A 24,301-nucleotide genomic window follows, 5' to 3' on the forward strand; every position below is an offset into this window, starting at 1 on the left:
ACAAAATCATTTGCCTTACGTTATGGTTGGTTGCCACATTTATTTCTAGGTGTATTTATGTCTTTAGAATTTTGTTACTTTTTACTTCCTGTACCATCATGATGCCTTTTGATTTAAATTACTAACTAGATACACCGTTCCCTTTCTGTTTGCCTTAGGTTGGAAAATCACCCAAGGACAGGTTGTGCCGAAGGGTAAGTGAGTCTCCCTATCCAGGCCAGGCATAGCTTTTGAGCTTGCACTTGAACTAGAGCCTCATTAACCACAGCGGTGAACTTTGCCTTTTACCATTTTGATAACGTATCAGAAGATAAGAAAAATGGAAAGAGAATTCTGCATTAGGGAAACTGCTCAGGAACTGTGGCCAGTTTGCGTGACCTTTGCAGACGGTCAGACGGCCCGTTTCAGCCGGGTTCTCACCAGATGTCCCCCACTCAGGCCGTGGGCAGGAGGGCGACGCGGTGCTGTCACTCGGTATTTTTGCTGCCCTTCAAGTGAGAAACGTGTAGTGGGCCATCCAGCATCAAGCTGAAGCAGATGCATGGGTAGTGAACTTGATCTGCCTTTGTGTGATGACCCGTGTGGGGAGTCAGAAATAACAGTCTAGTTCACGCAGCTGGCTTCTGCTCAAAACTTTGACCTGTGCTCATGACAAATATGTTAATACTGGGACACACAAACCCGGCTGTTACAGACCCTCAGTCTTGAAACGTCTCCACGGTTGAAGACTTCTGGTGTGTGCCCGAGAGTGTCTCTGCCACAGTAGTCCATGTGTGTGCCCGTCACAGACACTCCGGCTGATCACTGAGGGATGTGAGGAGTTCACTGGCTGTTGGTTTAAAAAGATCGTAGGCGCACACGGCAGCCCCTGGGACAGGCCCTTTAAAGGGGAGTCAGTACGCGCTGTCTGCTGCCCACGGCAGCATCTGGGGTTCAGGGGGTTCAAGTTCTGGTCAGAGGGCTCAGTCCGGTCCTTGAAGGATGCTGTGAAGCCAGACCAGGTGGTTTTCCTGGAACTTTCCACATTGGACCATGATTGTGTGGGTACGCCAGCCTGTCCCCTGTGCGTTCTGGGACAGCGAGCGGCGGTGGCGTGCCGCAGCCTGTGATGAAGGATGACATGGTGTCTTACCAGTGCTCCCGGGACACTAATTTTTAAAAGTTGATAGTACCATGTTTTTTTATTTATTTTTATTTTTTTTTTTTAAGATTTTATTCATTTTTATTTTTAGAGAGGGAAGGGAGGGAGACAGAGAGAGAGAGAAACATCAATGTGCAGCTGCTGGGGGCCGTAGCCTGCAACCCAGGCATGTACCCTGACTGGGAATCGAACCTGCGATGCTTTGGTTCGCAGCCCGTGCTCAATCCACTGAGCTACGCCAGCCAGGGCCCATGTTTTTTTAAAGCTTAATTTTAAAGCCAGTTAAATCTGAAGAAAGGCATTAAAATATGCTAATGCCTTAACTGTCAAATTCTTGCTTTTCTATTACTCTGTGTAGAAAGTCAGGTTTTTGTCCCCCGCCCCCATGGCGATGGCAGAGTTCTGCCGCGGGAAGTAAAGCTGTTCCTTTCTGTAAGCAGGACGTGGGCATGAGCGACACGGCGCTGACCTCCTTCCTCGGCTCCTGCCTGGATCTCCTGCAGACGCTGATGGAGGTCAGTGGGGCGCTTGCCTTCTCAGCGCTCTGCGCTGTCACATGTTTGGAAAACTCCCTGGACTTGAGAACCACAGATGTACTTTCATTTATTCATTTCAGAGTTTTGACTTAAGCCTAGAAGTAGTGATGTTTCTTATTAGAATTTGATTTCTTAAAATTGTCACGGGAGGGCGGCAGGGACACGGAGAGGTCTGCCCTTTGCTGCCGGTGAGCTCCTTACTGCAGACGATGTCTGTCTGCAAGCCGTGGTTCCCCCGGTGCCGACCAGTCCTCCGTTCCCGCGTGCGCAGGCAGACGTGAGCAGGGACGAGATGCAGGCGCCCGTCCTGGACACCGAGGACGCTTGGCTCGCCGCCGAGGGCCCGGTCTCGATCGTGGAGCTGGCCCTGGAGCAGAAGCACGTGCACTACCCGCTGGTGGAGCACCACTCCGTCCTCTGCTCCATCCTGTACGCGGTGATGAGGTTTGCTCTGAAGGCTGTGAAGCCACTGTCGCTTTTTGACAGCAAGGCAAGTACCCGAGGGTTCCAAAGCCCCGTGGGAGCAGGGCGCTTAGCAGGCGTGCGCAGGGCAGCTGTCCCGGGGTGGGGGGTGGGGCTCCCTGTCCCCACCGGAGCCCCTGGGTGCTGGGGTGGACCTGGGACGAGCCGGGGCTTCCACCGCAGAGGCCGGTGCCGTGTGCTCCGTCTCCCATCTGCTTCCCAGGACCTCCGGCCCCATTTCCCGACACTCTGCTTTGGCTCCTCGGACACACACTTAGTCTCAGACGAGGTGGCTTTAGACCCTTCGGTATTTTAAAAAGGATCGAGTACATACTATTATCTTTTACTGCATACCACATTACCCCAAAACTGAGGGGCTGAAACAAGAGTTAGTACCCATGTTTGTGGGTGGAGAACCTGGGTGTCTCTCCTGAGTCCGGAGCGAGGGTGGGGGTCGGGTGCCCCACCTCCCCCTGGGCACAGGAGGGAGTGTGAGCAAGTGAGCGCACAGGGCAGAGGCCACCGTCCTTTTGTGACCTGGTCTTGAAAGTGGCTTGCTGTCACCTCGGCCTAATTCTTTGCCAGCAGGGAGCCACCAGCCCACACACGAGAGGAGGGGCTCCCTGGGGACCCCCTTAAAGGCTGCCTACCGAACTCCATGATGGTTAAATAAAACCCTAAAATGCTCTTGCTCAAGGAGGGGGAAAAATGAGCCATGAGATATTCTTAAGTGATTTTTAATCTCTCTATACCCCCTAGTAATAATCCATACTCATGTTTCCTTGGTCTCTTCTTTCTCTTTAGGGGAAAAATGCGTTTTTCAAAGACCTAACTTCAATACAGTTACTGCCTAGTGGAGAAATGGATCCCAACTTTATTTCTGTACGACAGCAGGTAAATTAGTTACTAGGTTTTGTTTCTTGGAAAAAAATTAGTAAAGTAAAATCTAGCTGTACTTCAAAGGATGACCATTCCAGAGTATTCTTGAGAGCTAGTTTGCCTGTAAAGTAGGTGTTCGTTGTGGATGATTATGCGGGGTTTTTTTTCATTTTTTAAAATATATTTTATTGATTATGCTATTACAGTTGTCCCATTTCCCCCCTTCACTCCCCTTCACCCTGTACACCCTCTCCCACCCACTTACCCCCCTTTAGTTCATGTCCATGTGTCATACTTATAAGTTCTTTAGCTTCTACATTTCCCATACTATTCTTGTCTTCCCTCTGTCTATTTTCTACCTACCATCTATGCTACTTATTCTCTGTATCTTTTCCCCCTCTTTCCTCCTCCCACTCCCCTGTTGCTAACCCTCCATGTGATCTCCATTTCTGTGGTTCTGTTCCTGTTCTAGTTGTTTGCTTAGTTTCTTTTGGTTTTGCTTTAGGTGTGGTTGTTAATAATTGTGAGTTTGCTGTCCTTTTACTATACATGTTTTTTTTTAATCTTCTTTTCTTAGATAAGTCCCTTTAACATTTCATAAAATAAGGGCTTGGTGATGATGAACTCCTTTAACTTGACCTTATCTGAGAAGCACTTTATCTGCCCTTCCATTCTAAATGAAAGCTTTGCTGGATAGAGTAATCTGGGATATAGGTCCTTGCCTTTCATGACTTGGAATACATCTTTCTAGCCCCTTCTTGCCTGTAAGGTCTCTTTTGAGAAATCAGCTGACAGCCTTATGGGAACTCCTTTGTAGGTTACTGTCCCCTTATCTCTTACTGCTTCTAGGATTCTCTCCTTCATTTTTACCTTGGCTAATGTAATTACGATGTGCCTTGGTGTGTTTCTTCTTGGGTCCAACTTCTTTGGGACTCTCTGAGCTTCCTGGACTTCCTGGAAGTCCATTTCCTTTGCCAGAATGGGGAAGGTCTCCTTTATTATTTGTTCAAATATGTTTTCAATCTGTTGCTCTACCTCTTCCCCTTCTGGTACCCCTATAATTCGGATGTTGGAACATTTAAAGATGTCCTGGAGGTTCCTAAGCTTCTCCTTGTTTTTCTGAATTCTTATTTCTCCATTCTTTCCTGTTTGGTTGTTTCTTTGTTCCTTCTGGTCCACTCTATTGTTTTGAGTCCCAGTTTCCTTCCCATCACTATTGGTTCTCTGTGCATCTTCCTTCATCTCTTTTATGGTAACCTGCATTTGTTCATCTAATTTGTGACCAAAATCAACCAGTTCTGTGAGCTTCCTGATCACCAGTGTTTTGAACTGTGCATCTGATAGGTTAGCTATCTCTTGGTCGCTCAATAGGATGAGTTCTGGGGCACTGATTTGTTCTTCTGTTTGAGCCATCTCTCTCTCTCTCTCTCTCTTTTTTTTTCCCCTGGTCTGGTCGCTCCTGTTAAGGTGAGGGGCGGAGCCTTAGGTGTTCACTGGGGCTGGGCACCCCAGTCACTAGATTGTGACGTTTACGTGGGGGCGGGGTCAGGAAGGAACAATGGCGGTAGCTCCCTTCTCCATGGGACTTCAGTCCCTTCTCTGGGACCCTGGGCTGCGCCCTCTGCCCTGGTCCACAATCGCCGCCTCACTGGGTCTGTCAGCTGCCGCTTGCGTACTCAGGGTCCACCCACTGCGATCTTGCGCGCCCCTGGTTGCCTTCTGCACCCAACTCTCCCTGTTCTCCGCGCGCCGCGACCCGCGCCCGGCTGCTCCTCTCCGCCCCTCCCACCGGTCTGGATGAACGGGTCTACTTCAACTCCTCGGCTGTCCGACTTCCATTCGGATAAATTTTCTGTCAGTTCTGGGTGTTACTCTGCCTCTAAATTGTTGTTGTTCCAATCTTGGTTGTGCGTGGAGGTACGGTGCGTCCACCTAGGCCTCCATCTTGGCTGGAAGTCTGATTACGCGTTTTTATCGGAAGAGCCCCCCGGCAGGAAAGCTGACAGCTCAGACCCGGTGTGAGGAGACAGACACGCTAGGGTGACACACATCAGACCCGGTGTGAGGAGACACGCTAACGTGACACTGCCGCGTCTCCCTCTGCCCTTTCCAGTTCCTGCTGAAGGTCGTCAGTGCGGCCGTGGAGGCTCAGCACGCGGGTGCGAAGGACAGAGGCGCCTCAGAGGAGGCACCAGCCACTCCTTCTGGGAAAGACCAAGACTGGCCCGCCCTGGCCGTGGCCTTGGCCCAGCACCTTCAAGTCAGTGAGGACGTCGTGAGAAGGCACCACGTGGAAGAGCTCTACAACTATGGGGCCGACCACCTGGGCGAAGAGGTAACCGCCGCCCGCGGGAGGGCAGCCGGGCCTGATCATTCCGGGCTCGGCAGCGGGAGTCGGGAGCCTGCGAAGCCGTTTGCTTTTCCTTCTGTTAGAACCTCTAGGCTCAAAGATAGAGGCATGCTGAAATATAAAACGTCCTGTTCAACCTTTAGTAAAGCTCCAGCGTGCCAGGCCTGTCCTCTGCAGAGGGGCCTAGCAGCCAGCAGAACAGACAGAAGCTTGGAGATGACTGGCACACTCACGCCGAGTTGTACAGTTAGTTGATGGCAGAAGCCTGGAATTTAAATGCTGTTTGACTCGGAGATATTTTGGTTGCACAGCGGACCCCTGAACACCGTGAGGGCTGGAGGAGCTGACCCCCACGCAGTTGAGAATCCATGTATAACTTCTGACTCCCCAGAACTTGACCACTGCTTGCCGACTGTTGATCGGGAGCCTTACTGGTACCAAGCAGTTGATCAGCGCCTTTTGTGTATTGCTTGTGCTCTGCGCTGCACTCTTACAGTACAGCAAGCTGGGGGAAAGGATGTTCCTAACCGTAAGAGAAAACACACGTACAGCATTTACTGGGAAATCCACGTGTAAGCACGTGGAGTCACGCAGGCCAGTGCCACGTCGTCGTTCAGGGGTCAGCTGTGCGCACGGCCCCGGGTCAGCGCTGACCCAGACCCTTCGTGGGGGTGCCTGTCCCGCGGTCTGTCGGCCTCTGAGCTCCCACCCCACAGTGGTCCTCTTCCTCCCCGCAGGCCATCCTCCAGGTCCAGGACAAGGAGGTCATGGCCTCCCAGCTGCTCATGGTGACGGGGCAGAGGCTGGCGCACGCGCTGCTCCGCGCGCAGACCAGAGAGGGCATGGAGCTGCTGGCCCGGCTGCCGCCCACGCTCTGCACGTGGCTGAAGGCGATGGTGAGTGCGGTGGCGTGAGGGACCCCGGAGGTCACTGCACGCTGCCCTACGTGCACGGTCGGAGGCAGTGAAGGAGGGCATTTTATTCATAGTTTAATTTACTTCATTCTGGTTAACAGTTACTGTTTCGGTGCGTGTGACTGATGGGTCGTTTTTGTGGCCCGCTTCTAGGACCCCCAGGATCTTCCGAACACGGAGGTGCCCATTGCAACAACAGCCAGACTGGTCCACAAAGTCATCGAGCTTCTGCCCGAAAACCACGGGCAGTACAGTTTAGCCTTACACCTCGTCGAGGCCGTGGAAGCCATACCCTTCGCCCCCCTCGGGCCCCGCCTATGACCCCGCCCCCCCGTGGGCCTGGCACACCGGTCAGCGCGTGGTGGTCACACAGCGGCGGCTGGGCTTCATGGAGGGGGATGCCTTTCTGTTCCTTTTGTAAAATGAATTAAAAAAAAATATATATATATAACTTTTAAAACATACAGTCCTGGTTAAATTCCACTCCTTTGGTAAAATATAAACAGATATCAATTATACTATTAACTAGTCATACAGATGTTTTACTGTCCATTTCTAACTCAAACACTTAAGTAGCTTTATTGTTGAATTTTGCTATTTAAAATTGGTTATGATTTACGGATTACATTCTTGTTATCAGATTCTATATTTCCTACTCAAGTGTTACTGTTCTAAGGAAGTTTCAGTGTGGTCCTGTAAACACAGTCCCATCAGTCACGTCAGAGGAACACCCCACTCCCCTGGCACAACAGTCAGGAAGAGGCTTCTCCCGGCCCGCCCCCTCCCCTGCCGGACGGCCCCCCGGAGTGCTGGGGGCTGGCGGGTCCTTCCCCAGAGGGTGTTCGGCTGCCGTCAGAGGACAGTGACCTTGTGAAGGAACATGCTCAAGATCACCAGGCCTCAGAAGGGACGTGCACTAGGACCCTGGACCTGGTTCCCGAGCACCTGTCTGTACTTGCCAAAACTGTGAATCTGAGGTGCAGGCGACACACCCAAATCAGTTATAACACAAGGTAAGACTTGTTTCCTGCCAAGGCTCAAAGCTGTATCCACATCAGGTAATGAACTGTAAAAATGTATTATCTTGTAAAACTTATGTTTTAAAAAAAGGAGCAAAGATGCTAAAAGTTTAAGTCTAACTTTACTTTTCCTACAAGCGTTTCGAAACGTCTGCTTCTGAGACTTGGCAGGGTCGCGTCTGTGCTCGTGGGAGCAGCCCGACCAAACCTGCCCACAGCCCGGTGGTGAGGGCGGGCTGCAGCCGCTGTCACAGCCCAGGGCGCCTAGAGCGGTCCGCGTGCTGGACGGTGATTCGATTAAACCCGAACTAACCAGGACTCTGCAAAGTGCTCTGAGCTCCACAGATACCAACTACTCACTACGCCCATCTGTGGAATGCACCCACGCAGTGCAGTTACTGCCACCTGTCCAGGACGGCAGGTGTCTCTCCTTGGGACACAGAAGCCAGTGTCTGCGACCCCTCAGGAGAAGCCGACTCCAGCAGTCGTACAGAGTTGAGGAGACAGACAGGAAAAAATGAGGAGATCCCAGTGTAAATTCTTTTTAGCTAAAAGGTCACATCCGAATAAGGACTTCCCTGTCTAAAACCGAGTTGCTGTTTAGCATAAAATAAACGTGTAGGATGTCCTGGGTCTTTGGGCTGCGGGCCCGTATGTCCTGCGGAGGCAAACACAGCGCAGGGCCCGCTGCCAGGCCTCCGCCCCGAGCCACTGCCCCGGGTCCCCCCCCCCCACCCCCAGAGACGCTCGTGTGGTTTTCTGTGAACGTATTTGGCTTCAGACAGTCACTCGCCACAGACATTCTAAAAGGTTGGTTCTTTCTGTGATTTTTCTCCTCACTCTGAAAGTAATTATAAATTTTGGACGGTGGTTCAAAAGCATGGAAGTATAGGCATTTTTAAAGATTAAATCCTACTTTGATTCCATGTCATTTTGGGGGGTACCTAATCAGTGTTTTAGCTAATAAAACTGGTTTCATGCACAATCAGATCTGAGGATTGTGGAGAGTAAGCGGACACAGGGCAGAGAACTGGGACAAGTCCCTGAGTCTCCATTGAGCAGATCGGTAATCCTAAAAAGTTTACCACTCATTCAATTTTAAATTTGAATTCTGAGTCTTAGGATTAAGAAACAGCTAAATATTTTACTATTCCACTAAGGGCTTTAACACATAACCCTAGAAATCCAGCAGAAGGCACGTAAGCAGCTCTGTGCAGGCAGACCTGACCGTACTGCACGCCGGATGCAAGTGTTTACACACGGAAGGCAAGGCCATCAGTGGAATGATGGAGACCAACCTCAGTGGGCCCCCTCGCTCTGCTGCGGGGGTCTGCCCGCCTGTGGCCTGTAACAAGGAAGGGCCGCAGGTGCGGGGGTCAGATGTGATGTCCAGTGGCTCGTTCTGAAACAAAGGGCCTGCTTGCCACCCTTTGCTGCAGCTGCTGCTGGGAGGCCAGCCACCAGGAGTGAGTCCCCAGATCCGCACCCCACCCCCCACCCCCGTCCCTCACTGGCAGCGGAGAGGCGTGGGCCGCCCCTTACACGCCGCTGTCTAATGCGGAACGCAGACAAGTGTCCCACAGTTGTAACCGCCACGTCACAGGCTGGGCTCAGTCGTGGACTCCCACGCGTCAGCACAAATGCAGATGAAGGGGAACAGCGCCAGGCTTCTGAACGCTTCCTGCCTTTTCACAGAGAAAAGTAAATGGAGAAAAGTCTTATTTCACCTCAGTTACAAAAATTCATCTTAGGTCACAGTAAACAATGTTACATTTTAAATTGCATTCTTTAAGGAAAAGTGATTACTTGCAATTTAAAATCTCAGAAATCTCAGACTTAATACTAAGCTTACATGGATTGTAACATTCAGTTAGCAGTTGCTGTGATTCATTTAATTTTTAAGAGAGAAGCACTTCTAAAGTGCCGACAGCAACAGGGAAAAAGCCCTCTCACCCCGGCAGGAACGGATTTGTCGGACTTATAAAAGTTTGATTTCTGCTGAGGAGAATTAGCTATCCCTAGAGAGATTTTCATCCAATACCAAGTTGTTTATAAATCCTCTATTACCTAATGTAATGTACTGTAAGTAGTGAAATTCTGTATATACTGTTGTTCTGTGTCTGTTCATTGTTGTGAATTTATGTATATTAGTGAAATAAATTTTCAGCTTTCATCTTGTTTCCTTAACATTCATTAACGTAAGTACATACATTTAATGTTTTTTTTCCCCTTGTTTGAGAACGGCAGGTTTAGTGGTATTTTCATTCTGATTCAACCAAACGAACTAGCTGCTCTGAAGGGGCGGCTGGTGTTCACTGGTGGGCGAACGCGGCTCCCCCCCCTCCCCCCCCTCCCCCCGTCACCCCCTTGATGCACCGTTCCCGCAGAACCACACTTCACAGCCGCACCACCAGCACGCATGATTTTCCAAAACGCCTTTATTCCTCGACATAGCAGAACGTAACTACCGCGTCAGAAGGGCTTATGAAATACAAAACACTTTGTGCTCAGCCACAGCCGACGGCCAGCGCGTTCCGTGTTTGCGCGGGCCCGTCGTGGACAGAGCAGCATCCGTCCGCACGTGTGCATGTCTGCACGTGTGCGCGTCTGTACATGTATGTGCACGCTGCATTCATCTAGTCACAGGAAAGCCTTAGCATTCTTACTCGGACTCCCACCCTCCACCACTCCCCCTCCCGCTCCTGGCCCGAGTCTGGGTTTCCTCCCAGCGTGGTGAACAGTCCCCCAGACCGAGTCAGCACCGCCGGGTCTGCCCGGAGCCGTGGTCGGCGCCAGGGGGCGGTGCTACGTCCCACCCACCACTTCCGCACAGCGGGGGCAGAGCGTGTCCGAAGACTTGGCCGTGTACTTCCAACAACGAGGGCACTTTTCTTTGGTGGTTGGCGTGACAATCACTTTATATGAAGACTCTTCACGGATATCACCACCTGTGGGTGAAAAACACACACGAGTTTGCAGGTGCGTCTCCAGACTTTCTCCTCCCTGCCGCGGCGAAGCTGGTTACATTACCGATGTCACCGTGGAACCACACGACTCGGTGGACAGCTGGGGAAGCCGAGGCCCTGAGAGAGGCCCTGACTTCTCCCCGACTGGGTTCTACGCCTAACTCCGCACAACGGGCCTTCCAGCCCACGATCCGAGCCCCGTTCTGATGAGAGGGGAGCTGGAGAGGCAGCGGAACTTACGAGCTTTGAAAAGAGCCGAATTATAGGACAGCGGCAGTGCCTCCCCTTAAAACGTCTCGGTGTGTGCACAAGGAAACAAGACTCTCTCCACTGTTCGCACTCCTAGACCTCAGACTGGTAACACATGGTAAAGAACGTGAATTCTTTTCTAGTCCCTGCGCAAAGATGTTACGTTCACATTTCGAGGGCACGTTAAGCCAGGGTGGTTACCACATGGTCAAGCGGCCAGGCCTGCCCCTCCCACCGGGACCTGAGGCTGTGCTGACAGGCACAGGCGGCAGCGTCCCTCTCCCCGGGACCTCGGCCTGCCCCCCTCTCCGGTCCAGCGGTGAGAATGAGTGAGGGCGACAGAGACGCCTGCGAGAGGTGTGCTCACGAGAGGCCGCTGCAGGGACTGAGTCCGTGCCCCGTCGTCCGGGACTCCTTCCCCGGAGTGGCTAAATCGTATTTCAATTCGGGGTCTACACAAGACGTTTCAGAGTCAGAGCGGGGGAGGGCGGGTAGGCCTGGGCAGTACTAGGAAAGGGTGTCCCGGGAGAGGGCCACGGAAGTCAAACAGGAGTGAGGGCGGCTGGCACCACACGCAATGACAACCACTTTGTCACAGCACAGGACGGAACCCCCCCTTCCAGCCCTGGCACCGTGTCCCCAAGATCACTGGGTGGGACGCTTTTGGGAGCCGTCTCCACAGAAAGCTGCCTTCAGAGACGGCCCGCTGTCCTCACTCGGCTCTCCAGCTCGGCCCCACCTCCTCGCCTCCTCCCTGCTCACCTTCCAGGTTGATGAGGAAGGTCCCCGTGTGCTCGGTGGCATCCCCAGGCGTCACCTGTGGCTCCTGGGAGAGGAGCGTGGTCCGGGAAGCCATCATGAGCTCGCTCAGCTGGGAGGTGCTGGAAGTCTCCTCAGCCTGCAGCATCTGGAAGCAGCGAGCACGTGCACGTTACCACCTGAGCTAGATTTTCACCGTAAATTGAGGTTATCAACGCTAGATTCTCGTATCCAGTGAGAAACCCTTTGTACCATTCCCTCCTGATATAAAATTATTAAAACACATCAGTTCTTCCTAGTTCGCAAGGTTTGAACTGAGAATTTCCAGTCGGTGGTGTTTACTGAGACGACTCAGGCAGCTCTTCGCTTTGCTGGATGCTAAACACCCATAATTTCTAGTTGCTACGAAACACCTGCACAGTGTTTACTGCCCCCCTTTATAAAGGGAGAACCAGGAGCAGGTTAGCCTGCCCGACTTTCTCAGCCACTCCGTGGTGCAGCCGCCACCCAGCCCAGGGCTGTCGGCCCCGAGGCCCGAACTCTCCCCGGATCACGCCGCTGACACTCGGCGAGCAGCTGAGACGCCACCTCACGAGGACGGCTGTCTGAGCAAGGCATGGACACGTCTGAAGGACGGCGAGCTGGGGTGTTTGATAGGCGCTTCCACATTTTCCGTTGTAATTCTGATCTTTAAAATGAGTGTGAGCTCACATAGACATTTCTTTAAAAAAGAACTCACGAGAAAGATTCACAGAGATTAATTTGGTTTTAACAAATCATACAATTCCTAAGTGTTCGAACCAGGGCTCCATTTGACAGCTACTTAGTGTGACTCCTAAGGAAAAGGTATTCCATTTTTAAGGCAGTATTTTTTCCGACACAAGCTGCATTCTTTCCAGCTTGTTGCTCAGAGCTCGTGAGGTCACAGGACTCGCAGGGGAACCCGGAGCTGGGCTGCTTGGCCTCAGCGAGGTCGCAGCCCCCGAGGTGCTATCTCCCGGCTCCTAAAATGAAGGAGCTGGAACTTCCCAAGTGCAAATTTGAAAATGTTAACATAGGATCGACATTCTCTTGTCTGATTAACAGTCTCATACCTACTAGCTATTTCAAACCTCCAATCTTGACCAATTACATAGAGCTTACCCACCAAATAAGAAGGTCATTTTTGTAGGGGGGAGGGGAACGATACCAGTAAAACGTAAAATAAGTTCATGGCCAATTCTTAGCATTAAAATTGCAGAAAAATCTTGAGTCACTAAGTTAAGCTCTAAGCCCATCTGGCCAATCAACCTCTAAATCCCAAGGAGAAATAGTCGATGGAACTGTAGGAAAAAAAAAAAAAACTGAATAGTTTGAGATCACATGGTAATCTGCCGGAGCAAATGAATTTTTCCAGAATTCGAGAAAAGAAATGGAAATCTTGTTTTGGATTTGTTTAGAATCTGGTACAGACAAAATTGGCAGAAAACTACACCCTTAACACAAAACTCCCGACTTTCATGTATCCTAACACCGTTCCCACGGACCCACATGTCATCCAAACAGCCCTGAGGCCTTGCCTTCAGTTAGAACCTAATTATGCCTTCCCTGCCCCCACACGAAGGTTTCTAGACAATTTCCAGTGAGACTGTGGATACGAACGCCCTTTCGAAAGGTGCGAACAGCCGCCGACCTCTATGATCTCGAAGAGCAGCCCAGGCTCAATGACGATGGTGACCTCGTACTCGGCGGCGTTCCGGCCGGGGATGCTGCCCAGAAACTTGTCCCTCATGGCGCAGGCGCTCTCCACTGCCTCCTCTAGCCCGGGCTTCTTCCAGATGGAGCTCGTGTTAATCCACCCGGTACGGAAAACACTCCTGGGCTCTTAAAGATAAAGATAACAAGCCCCAGTAGTTCACATGCATTCTAAACTACGTGCAAAGCTCTAACCACAAAATATTCACTGTGCCTGGGAAGGCAGAACTGTCATTGCAGGTAATCCCGGGATGAAATACCGCGGAGCCGCCCTAAGTGCTCCCAGACACGCACGTGAGCACTGGAAAGTGATGCTAATAAGTGACTCTTCCTCCTCTTTCTAAACTGATGTAGTGTCTGATTTTCTAGAAGTTCGGTACAACTAGAGGGAAAAAACTACCATAAAGATACTAAAAAGCACTATACTTTGTTTTAATAAAAGTTAATGTACTTCTGACACTTAAAAACACTTAAGAAAAAGTGCTTTCTCAATACGGCCCAGCTGCTAGCATCTCAGAAAGCACGTGAAGGCCCCTGAGACCCACCCTCTGCAAGCAGGTGCCGCAGGGACCGAGGGGCAGCCCCATAAGCCATTCACTGCAGGTGAGTAAGTGCCCCTTATATGAAGAGCATACAATCAGAAGCTGCACCCTCACTGTCACCTTCCCACTCAGAGAAAAACCAGCCTTCTTACCTTTAGCGTAAGGTATGTGCTGGAACACCTCCTCAGCCAGGTGCGGGAGAATGGGCGCGAAAGCACGAACCATCACATCCAGAATCTCCGCCAGCGCGGTCTGACAGGAGCGCCGCTTGGGGTCACCTGCGCTTTCACAGTAGAGCCTGAACGAGAGCACCTGCCTCAGCGGCTGACGGACATCACCGTGTACTGACTGCCAAGGTGGCCCCGTCTGAGGTCGCGCTTATTCATTCTTACATTACAGCGGCTCACTGAATGGGCCTAATCGTCTCCAACTAAATAAGATATTCTATCACAGACCCTCCATTGTCCTTTCCCCTTTCCAGATGTACCCCCTGGTGCCCCACCCCCACCTCAAAACCCTCTCGGCGGCTGAAATTCCACCCTCCAGCTAATGGAGTCCAACTCCTGGGTCAAAGGACAACCAAGTTAGTTGACCTTCAAATGTGCCCCCCCTCAAGCCCTACAAACTCCCCAAACAAGATGCTCTGTTCATGCCTCGTTAGCCGCCACTACTGGGCACTTCATCCCACACAGCACAGAGCATGTTACTGGTACCCCTTTGCTTCTCATAACCACACCGGGGTGGGGTTAGCTGTACCGCGTCACGGGTAAAGAAACAGACTGGAGGATGAGCTGCCCCAACTCGTCCAGCCAGGAAGAGGCAGGGCAAAAACAATCAGCCTCCACTCTAGAACCCACCCCTGGCTCACGGCGGGACGCCCGACGTGTGCCCAGCAGAGCAGACACTCAGGAAAGGTGTGTTGAGTGCCTCCCTATGCAGCCACACGCACCTGTCTTTGATTATGCTGAAATAGAAGTTGGAGAGTTCTCGGGTGTAAAAGGCTCGCAGCAGCCGGACAACTTTTCCAAAATCGTACTGCTTGTACGAGTCGGTTATCTAGGGAACAGAGACAAACAGGTTTGGAAGCTGGGATGCGCAAGCGGGAAGGCAAGCTGTCATCAGCAAAACACGTTCCTTCTGGAAACACGGGTCCAAGGCAGACAGACACGAAACAGGTGAGACAGGCAGAGCTCTTGGGCCGGGGCGGGGGGTGGCGTGGGGGGCACGTTTCCCAAACTTGACTTGGGGTTCAGGTTCGACTGCCTCGAGGAAACACTGAACATTCTGCTCGGGAAACTACAGGAGAACACTCGTCAAAGGAGAGGGTCTGTTGTCAGTGGTGACACCACCCTGTTTAAAAGCAGCAGAGAGGGCAGGTCACCACTGTCGCCTCACTTATGCGCGGGAAGTAAAACTGGCTGAAAACCTGCAGGCCCACCTCTGGCTCAAGGGTACACGGAAGCAACCACAGTCCTAATTTCTGAGTAACACAAGTGATCTGTGTTTACACGTAAGTGATCAGATACCTTACAAGACACAGAAATACTCATTTCAGTTACTTCTAGACCTTGCGGGGTATATCTGCTGGTAAGTAAAGTACACCTCGACTCCTTCCGGGTTGGAGAAATACTCAGTAATGGAGCTGATCTTGAGAGAAACCGTGGTCCGAAAAGGCTGGGCCTACTGTGTCCACGTGGTAATTCTCTCGTCGTCTGAGGCTCTGGGAAAGAAAGCTCAGCCCAACCTCAGAACATGTGGAATTTATCAAGTAGGGCTCTATCAAGTAGAGTTAAATGTGCTCCTAACCCAGTACGGTTGTCCCACTTGCGCGCACATCACATTTCAGCGTGGGGCAGTGCCGGCCTCTCCCTTTCCCGAAAGCCCGCTGGCCCCCACGTACCTTGCCTGCTAAGTCCTGCAGTAAATGCAGCATGTACTGGTCTATGACGTACATTTTGTCCACAGGGATGGAGTCTGTCTCTGGGTTGAAACCAGCCACATTTCCCAAAAGAAAGCGGAGTGTATTCCTAAGCTATTGGGGAAAAAACAAAACAAAACAAAACAAAAAAAGAGGCAGTTAAAAAAAATTTACGATGTAAGTTCTGCAGAGTTATTTTATTTCTCTACAATTAGGTTTTATCCAACTCATGTTACTTTCTTAATGGGATACTTTTAAAATAACATTCCTAAAGGAGACTACAAATGCAAAACAAGGAAACAAAACGCAATTCATTTTAATAGCCCAGGTGAAGAAACAACCCCTGGACTTTGCATGTAAAGAGGGCATTTTCATTCCATTTCTTTCTAACCGTAGGGCGGTCACCTTTCAGCCACCCAATTTGCTCACCTGTGTAGATGCAAAGGCTAAATGGAATAAATGTGAGAGGTCGCTGAGTACATAAAAAGTATATAAAACTGTCAAATGCAATAGCATAAACAATAAAAAATAAAGAAAAAATCTTAAAAGTATAGAAAATCAGTATTTCACATATTATATGCTTAATTACGCAGTGTTTTTCTTCTCTTCAGTCCTCACAGATACAGAACAGTAACTAAAGATAACTTTAAAAAAAAATCGACAGTGCCGTAGACGTTTCTTAAGTATTTGCATTTCTCTATAATTACTGACACGTAACATTAATATTGTATCAAAGCCTCCTTATGAAAGTGAGGGTCGGTGCATAGGGTATGTTTGATTTTTATGCACAGAATGAGTCCGATTCAGAATGCTTTTCAGCCGACACAGAGAGCGCCACACTCTTGAAGGCAAGGCCATGGGTCGGAATCACTGAAGAGCTCTGTCTCTATGGGAAACCCTATTAATGCGTTAATGCTCGTAGTCAATTCCGTGCCCAGGATTTGCAAGGGAGCAAGGGAGGAGCTCCCTGACTCGGAGAAGCACCGCATCGCACAGTCAGCCCTAGTACCCTGGGAAGGGACCTGGCTGCTTTGCGCCTGGAAGGTCATCGTTTTCCGTTTGACGTGAGGCCTGTCCAGGTGAAAGTGAGGAGCTGCTGGCACTTCGAGACTTTCCTTCTTTTCCGTAGAACCCTGGGAGGTGTTATGGGGGCAGGGAAGGGCACAAAATCTCTGAACCATTTGCTTGGCTCATGTTATGACCACGTATTTTTTACATAAGGGGAAATAACACCTTTAAAGTTCATGTCTAGCCAAGAGTCCAGTTAGCAAAGACAGAAACTGGACTGCTGACCAGTGCCATGTGTGAACACGCCTTAACAGGGAGGAGCACCGTTCTGTGTGGGTACAGTCCTTCCCTGTCGCATTGTCTCAGTGGACCCTGTGTTTGTTTGCAATATTAGAATGTCCATTAGCAAAACCTGGGTGGACTTTCAAATAAAATGTAGCGTCCACAGAGTGTGTGTAATTCCATGTATGCTCTTTATATACTTTCTTTTTATATTTTATTAAATAAAGTTATTACTACTGATTTTTACACACATAGTATGGGATATTTTTAAATGCACACGCGTGTGGAACTCATTTTCATTCAGTTTTGTGGTGCCGAACAAAACGTGCCCCTTCTTTACAAACGGTGGGTCAGTGACCTCTCCACCTGACGCGGGAAGGACGAGGACTGACCTTGCTGATGTCGTCTCTGGCCGCACTGAGCACGGATGGGCTGATCGTCACTTCGGTGAAGATGTTGGACTCAGCCACCCACCAGCGAAGGACGTCCGCACCATAAGGAGGCTCTTTGCTTTGATCCTTTTCGATGAGGGAAAAAACAAACAAACATATACACGAATGAATGGCTTTCAGTTCCAGTGAGGAGAACAACTCTTTCAGGAAGTCCTACTCAAAAACGTGCGAGCACAAAAAAACACCCGCCTGGTAGTGAGATAGGGGCTACAGTCTCAGCGTTCGGGCTGCACCTGAAAAAACAACGCTGAAGAAAGGGCATGCGCTGCAATCCTGCACAGCACCCCCCCTCACCCTGGCCACGTCTGCATGTCTCTCGCAGCAGCTGCTCAGACACACAGCGGTGCTCTGACGTCTGGCGGGGGTGGGGAGGGGGCTGCTCTTCCCTTCCAGCAGCCCCAGATCTGACGTTCATTAAGGACATGCTTTGAAGTGCACGATTTCCAAGAATGACGAAACGTGCATTTAGACGCTGCAATCTCATTTTTTTTTCTCATGCCATTTCCATTTAAATGTAAAAGGAGAGTTTAAAGTTCCAGTGGGGGGGGGGGGCAGTGTGGTTCAGGACCCACCTGGAGACGCAGACCTGTAACGAGCCACCCCCAAGCCCAGCCCTTCCCTTTCCGTCCAAACCAGGCATCGTCGAAGAGTCCAGTTTAAGACATGGCAAGGCACCTGCTGTTCATGTGAGAGATGTTTGGTTTTTTTAAACACAGAAGTAATTATATTAGGGGTTCTGGCTGCCAACGTAAAGAGCCTTAAAACCAAAACAGGCTGAGTTTCAGAGAGCCACCTACTTGTCCTCCATTGACGACGACGTCGGGGTCGACGACGTTCCCCAGGGACTTGGACATCTTCTCTCCCTTTTCCCCGAGGGTGAACCCGTGAACGACCACCGTCCTAGGGAGGCAAGTCGGTGAGTACAGTGACACGGTCGCGACGGGCTTCCCGAAGCCGGCTTCCAGCTTAGAGGGGGTATCTCGGTTTGACGCAAAAATAGGAGTTTTTTTGACCGATTGTGTACGAAAGCTTTTCTCGAAAGTCTAATTTTAGCAGCTTTCTACTTAAAAACAGAAAAAATTTTGATGTTTGCAATCACTAAACAAGTGTTTCCTGAACATCTATTATATGTTGGTTTTGATGATCAAAACTAACCAGGAAAGTGTATGTCTTTTTCTTTTAAAGATTTTATTTATTTATTTTTAGAGAGGGAAGGGAGGGAGAAAGAGAGAGAGAGAGGAACATCAATGTGCGGTTGCTGGGGGCTGTGGCCTGCAACTCAGGCATGTGCCCTGACTGGGAATCGAACCTGTGACACTTTGGTTCACAGGAAAGTGTATGTCTTAAAAAAAAAAAAAAGCAGATTATCACCTCAAATGATCTTCAAAATGATAATTCAAGGGAAAAGCATCTGCTGTCCTATTGGCTTATAAAAAAGCACATTATACAAGAAACAAACATTTATATTGTTCTGGAGTGGGTTTTCGTTGTAAGACAGCAAAAATCTTGAGCTCTTTTAAGAATCTTTCGGATTAGAACCTCTATGCACACATGTGCATAAGGAAAAGCAATCACCTACGACTGACCGAGAGCCCCAAATGTAACAAAATTCTCTGAGGGGATGTTCCAGTTCCCTCGCCACCTCAGGGCACTCCGAATGCAAGGACCCCGAGCCCGCAGGCTGTCTCCAGCTGACCCGAAAGCCCCCGTCTGCGCCCCTCCGAGCCGAGTCCGGCCGGGACTGCGGACCGGGCGCTCCGCAGGTTCCCCACTTGCGCGGTCCGTGTTGGCCCCAGCCACTCGGGGTCACGACCCGACTCAGCTAGGACGAGCCTATTCTGCACGGTTACCTCCGTTCCCATTCCGTGTCTCTCTCTCTCTCACACACTTCAAACTCTCGTGAGACCGACTGCAGGCTAGCAAAGGGTGGTGATGGCCCGTACGCACTACTCAGCCCAGGGGCCCCCGCACTGGCAAGTGCCCCGCGGACACACTCAGGGTGTGTGCTGACCGGTGCAGCTCAGGCACGGTACTCACTTAAAAGGGGCTTTTTTCCTCGCTGCCACGCTTGTTAACAAGGAAGACTGAAACCAACCACCCAGCTGGTCTTTTCCTTCCAGGTACAAGTCTGCTGTTTGGTCCGTACCTTGAAAGTAAGCGTTGACAAAGGCAGACATGTAATTAAACTCGGAAAACAGAAAGGAACAGTTATTAAAGTACAAAAAGGGTAAAAGCGATTATATTATTTCACGCGTCAGGCTACACCCAGTGGGTAGATGGCACTCGCCAGAGCTGTTACTCTCACTGCCAACTTATCAATCAAGATAAAGAGAATAAACCTTGGAGTATGAACTTCCAAACCATAAGTAGTTATAATACTATCTAAATTAGGGTCCAATTCATAATGATCAGTATCAATATTACCAGTTAAATAATTTTACAAGAACAAACTACTATTTTTTATCAATTTAGCAAATACTTGCTGAGGGCCCAATAACTTTATATGTTAATTCACGGGGTTCGCAGAGTCTTCTCCGTAAGGCAGGCGCTATCACTTCCCCATCTTACAGACGAGGGGCGTGGGCCACGGAGGGTTTATTGCTTGTCCAAGGTTGCGCAGATAAGAAGCAACAGTAGGTGTGGACCGTGAACCTAGACAGTCTGGAGGGCATGTGCTTAACCAAGAAACGAAATCAGGACAAAATGTCTTCATAAACGGCTAGTTACTAATTTCTAATTTGACAAGGGCCCAGTCAAAAGATGGGCAAATTATAAAAAAGCCACGTGAGCCAGGGGTTGGGGCGGGAGGTGGCTGGGATGAACGGCGTAGCACAGAGGTCTTTAGGGCACGGAGAATGCTCTGTGATGCTGTAATGAAGGATGCTTGTCACTAAACATCCATCCAAACCCCCAGAATGCACAACACCGAAAGCGGCCCTCATGTCAACTGTGGGCTTTGAGTGATTATATGATGAGTCCGTGTAGGTTCAGCAGCCATCACAGATGGACCCTCAGGTGCGGGACGTTGACCAGAGGCTGTGGGGGCGGGGGGGGGGGGCAGAGGGTATGGGGACTCTGCCTGCCACTCTACTTTGTGACGTACCTAAAACTACTCTACAAAATAAAGTCTATCTAAAATATAAAAGTAATTCATGGCTTTGCTTAGAAATCACTGCAATAATTAATACCTTTGCTCAATGTTTAAAGAACGTTTCAGAAATACAGGTATGACATATTTACCTATATGTGATTCACTTAAAAATGCTGCTCCCTTTCAGAAATTTTCAAGTTTCAATTCCTTAAGTTCTATTGACCTTGAACAATGAAACATGTACTTGACCTGGCATTAAAATTCATAAGCCAAGTCTCTTTCCCTGCGATAAAGTCTGTCAGCAAAAATCAAGCCAAATTCATCTCATTAAATAATCACCAAATCCATCTCATTAAGTAATAGTAGATACTGATGAAGTCTGGTAGCTAAAATTAAGCTCAAAATCAAGCTGCTTGTATTTTTCAATAAATATTCTCAAGGAAGTAGACAGACATTGACATTAAACCATCATACTGGACTTGATACAAACCATCTGAGAAAGAGAAAGAAGGACAATAAACCTCAGGAAAGTAGGTGACTTCTTGTTTTTGTTTTTTTTAAGGCAAGTCACCTCCACTTTATGGCTTTTTAAACTATGAATTCATCTAGTGTCTTAACTACCACTTGCTACTGCCTATCTTTTGAAGCTTTTTTTTTTAAAAAATCACGAAAGAATCACAGGGAGATAAATAGGATAAAATATTAGCCAATGAATCGAATTTTTATTGATAGCTTACTTTTTTGAGGGGGAAGATGAGATCTGAGTGAAGAGCAGAAACTACAGTCTAAAATCTGGCTCATGCACTATCTATAAAGGTAGTTTACGTTCTGACAGCCCCTACGCGTGCAATGTGCTTCTTTAACAGTTAACTAACTTTCTTTGAATTAATCACCTAAACGTGACAGTAAAGGAAAGGAGGGTTTGCTGACCAGGGGCACTCTTATCACTAACTTCATCTAATAAATATTTCTGCCAGAAATGGTCGGTTGAGAACGCCACAAACTAGGCAGAGAAGACGTGACCGCTCTCAGCACCACGGACAGCGGCACAGGGGGCCTTAAAGGCCCTTTCCGGTCTTCAACCCTGTCTGTGGCTCCAACTTGCATGCGCTGCACTTGGTACTGCAAAGCGGCTCCAGAAATTAAAAAGCAGCAATGCTAGTAGCAGCAATTCCCACCGAGGCTGAAGCAGTTAACGAGCTCTGAAATATCCTATACACGCACATTTCACAAAACGGCATGCTCCTGAAATTCAGAATGATGTCCCAAATGCGGTAGTAGGTAACCCTTTTTCCTGTTTATATTACAACTCTATGTAACTTACCTACCTTGTGCAATGCTGTTTACCTACATTTTCAAAGTAATTTAGGAAAACAAAGTACCTAAACTGGCAATATTTTCTCTTAAATACGGTGAAACTTATGAAATAATAATTCTGAAATTTACTACATTGAAATTATGAAAATTTTATTAACATGTAACTTGCCTTTGGACATTACTATGTGTAGTTCAGCTATAATATAAAGTCAACATGGATTGACTTGCATTCTACTTTTCCAACTTCCTAAGCCGAAACAAAGGCCTGAATGAAGGAATGCGTGTACCTGTAGCAGCCACGCCGCCCTCCTCTCCAGAGTGAGGTGCGGGGCCCGTACACCCCAGCTCAAACTTGAGGACGGTCCCTTTCAATCCCGCCCACCACGGCCTCCGCACACACAAGCTACTTTCCCACGCCCCCTTGCTCCAGAAAGCAAACGGGATCTCTTGGGCTGAAGCTGGCCCTCGGGAGCAGTGCAGGACGGGTCGGAGCGACAGCGACTTCCCCAGCGCCTTGTCCCCGACTTGAACCGCACGGTGAGGAGCAGCCACAGGCTTCACGCTAACCTTCTGCTCAGTATCTGCAAGGGCGTTTCTTCCCAAGACTCACCCTAACTGTGAGTAGGTGGAAAATTGGGCAGTGGCTTGTATGGGGGGGGCAGGGGGGGGCAGAGGGGGCAGAGGGAGGGGAGTGGCAGAAAAGCCAAGTAGTGAAGAATGAGAACTAACTGAAAGTCAGGGTGCTTGAGCCCTCGGGTCTGACCTAGGTTCTGTGACCTTCACCTCGTTCGCCCCTAATGCAGTCTCAGTCCCTCCTCTGAAAAACAAACGATGGGGTCGGGCCGCTGGGGTGACGTCCCAACTCTGTTCATAGAACTGGTGCCTCGGGGCTGCCTGGAGGGCCGGGGGTGGGAGGGAGGGAGAAAATCCCCAGTTTTATCTATCTTATTTGGAAATTTCACCGGGAAAAACAAAAAGTATACAAATCTTTACATTAAATGATCTCCAAGGATCTTTCCAGATCTAAAATTGCATGAGAGCAGATCTTCCAAATAAAGCAAAAAGAACTGTTACAGATTTCTTCTAAGCAGTGTTTCCATGTTCTCAAAACTGCCTGACTGGCACATAAACCGTTCGTTGCTTACAATTACCTGGGAGGACACAAGACCACGAAGTGCCGCTATCGAACCAGATGTCCAGAATGTCCCGGCCCGGCGTGAACTCCAAGGCATTGGCGCCACCAGCCTAGTAAGATAATGGAAAAGGATTTCTGTTGTACTAAAAAATGTAGATAATAAATACCCAAAATTGCCAAAAGAAGGTGAAACACTTAGAACCATTAAACTCACATTTTAACATAAATTTAAAACATTTAAAAATATTTCACAATTTCGTAACAACGGACTCATTTGCACGTAAAAATGACTATGGCCACTTAATTTATACATTCATTATTTTCTTGCAATTTATCCCCCAGTTTGGATTTTTGGTGTGTGATGCAATCGGTCACCTCTAATTTGGGTCCTGCAAAGTCCTGATGTTCCCGTGTTGGGCACTGTTCTCACAGTTACAGCTACTTAACCACACCAGTTAACACTTGGGCCCTTGATGAGATAAATAACCCTCACACGCTACTGCGACATTAAGTACTCAGCTTCTCTAGCTAACCAAAAACAACTACTCTGAAAGGGCACTGAATTCTCATTTTAAGTGCATGAACTCAGTCAGTTTACGTGATAACGTGCCGACTTTTTTAGCTCCCAAGGACCCCTTCTGTGGTTGGTCAGCCCTGCAGTGCGCAGGAGGCACCACAGACAGGAACCACAAGCAGAGCCTCACCTGAGCGAGGACTTCCGCAGGAAGCAGCTGCTCCGGGGGCAGGGTCCACCAGACGTCACTGCCACGCTGCTCCACGAGCTGAGCGACGTGCTCCACGGTTTGGCTGTGTTGGGGGGACAGGGCAGAGTTGTCTCACTTAACTACTGCGATCAATGCCAGACATTTTAAAATTCAAAAAGAGTAACATCTCTTCCTATCTGCAGGAGATTTTCCTATCTTGCCCCCCACACTTCAGTGGCACTCTCTTCAGCTACTTGCTCCTTGGCTGTCATCTGAATTCAACGTAAAATATGATCAGTATTAACAGTATCTATGAAATAAAATTAAGTCACATGTATCCCTTACAAGAAGAAAAAAGACTTCTCCCAGTATCTCTATTTCAGTTACTCATTTCCCTACTTCTATCCAGCCATTTTCTATCCAAGTACCTTGATTCAAAACCTCGTAATTACCGCCCCCCAATTTCTGCCCCAAATAAAGCAGCACACTGTGCCACTCCCACCTGTGAAATACTACTCAGGCTCGTCCTCTGACCTCAATAATACTGAATCAGTCAGCCTCACAGGCTCAATTCTACTACAGCTTGATGAAATGGTCAGACTTTTCCCCCAATTCTCATCCCTTTGATTTCACGGTCCATCTTTGAGAAAAATGCACTCCCGAAACTGCTTTCATCACACCAGTTATCCCCTCCTGAAATCGTCCAGTGCCCCGCTCGCAGCCTGCAGGACCGAGTCCACACCCACGCGCACAGGAGCCACGCCACGCCAGAACGTGCTTCCCTCTGACGACAGATCGCCAGGCTCATGTCCCGACTCTGCCACTTTGTATGCGTATGACCGT

General features: G+C 49.3%; 2 protein-coding genes across 2 annotated transcripts in view; one reads left to right on the top strand and one right to left on the bottom strand.

Annotated features, from left to right (window-relative positions):
- The window catches only part of RAB3GAP2 (RAB3 GTPase activating non-catalytic protein subunit 2), a 51,942-nt gene extending 42,468 nt beyond the window's left edge, over window positions 1-9,474 (top strand). Inside the window, exons 29-35 of the mRNA XM_045860151.1 lie at window positions 159-194; window positions 1,582-1,656; window positions 1,949-2,167; window positions 2,944-3,033; window positions 5,132-5,353; window positions 6,106-6,264; window positions 6,436-9,474. Of these exons, the coding sequence (XP_045716107.1) occupies window positions 159-194; window positions 1,582-1,656; window positions 1,949-2,167; window positions 2,944-3,033; window positions 5,132-5,353; window positions 6,106-6,264; window positions 6,436-6,603 (969 nt within the window). The 3' untranslated portion in view covers window positions 6,604-9,474. The remainder of the gene's footprint in view (window positions 1-158; window positions 195-1,581; window positions 1,657-1,948; window positions 2,168-2,943; window positions 3,034-5,131; window positions 5,354-6,105; window positions 6,265-6,435) is intronic.
- A 247-nt stretch (window positions 9,475-9,721) lies between these two features.
- The window catches only part of IARS2 (isoleucyl-tRNA synthetase 2, mitochondrial), a 33,598-nt gene continuing 19,018 nt past the window's right edge, over window positions 9,722-24,301 (bottom strand). Inside the window, exons 13-23 of the mRNA XM_045817406.1 lie at window positions 23,459-23,561; window positions 22,771-22,864; window positions 19,249-19,357; window positions 18,009-18,111; window positions 17,152-17,277; window positions 15,452-15,583; window positions 14,501-14,607; window positions 13,704-13,849; window positions 12,948-13,138; window positions 11,279-11,423; window positions 9,722-10,249 (exon numbers count right to left, since the gene is read on the bottom strand). Of these exons, the coding sequence (XP_045673362.1) occupies window positions 10,107-10,249; window positions 11,279-11,423; window positions 12,948-13,138; window positions 13,704-13,849; window positions 14,501-14,607; window positions 15,452-15,583; window positions 17,152-17,277; window positions 18,009-18,111; window positions 19,249-19,357; window positions 22,771-22,864; window positions 23,459-23,561 (1,399 nt within the window). The 3' untranslated portion in view covers window positions 9,722-10,106. The remainder of the gene's footprint in view (window positions 10,250-11,278; window positions 11,424-12,947; window positions 13,139-13,703; window positions 13,850-14,500; window positions 14,608-15,451; window positions 15,584-17,151; window positions 17,278-18,008; window positions 18,112-19,248; window positions 19,358-22,770; window positions 22,865-23,458; window positions 23,562-24,301) is intronic.

Source organism: Phyllostomus hastatus, unplaced genomic scaffold (assembly GCF_019186645.2).
Source record: "Phyllostomus hastatus isolate PE091 unplaced genomic scaffold, TTU_PhHast_1.1 phas_contig_148, whole genome shotgun sequence".
Classification (NCBI taxonomy): Eukaryota; Metazoa; Chordata; class Mammalia; order Chiroptera; family Phyllostomidae; genus Phyllostomus; species Phyllostomus hastatus.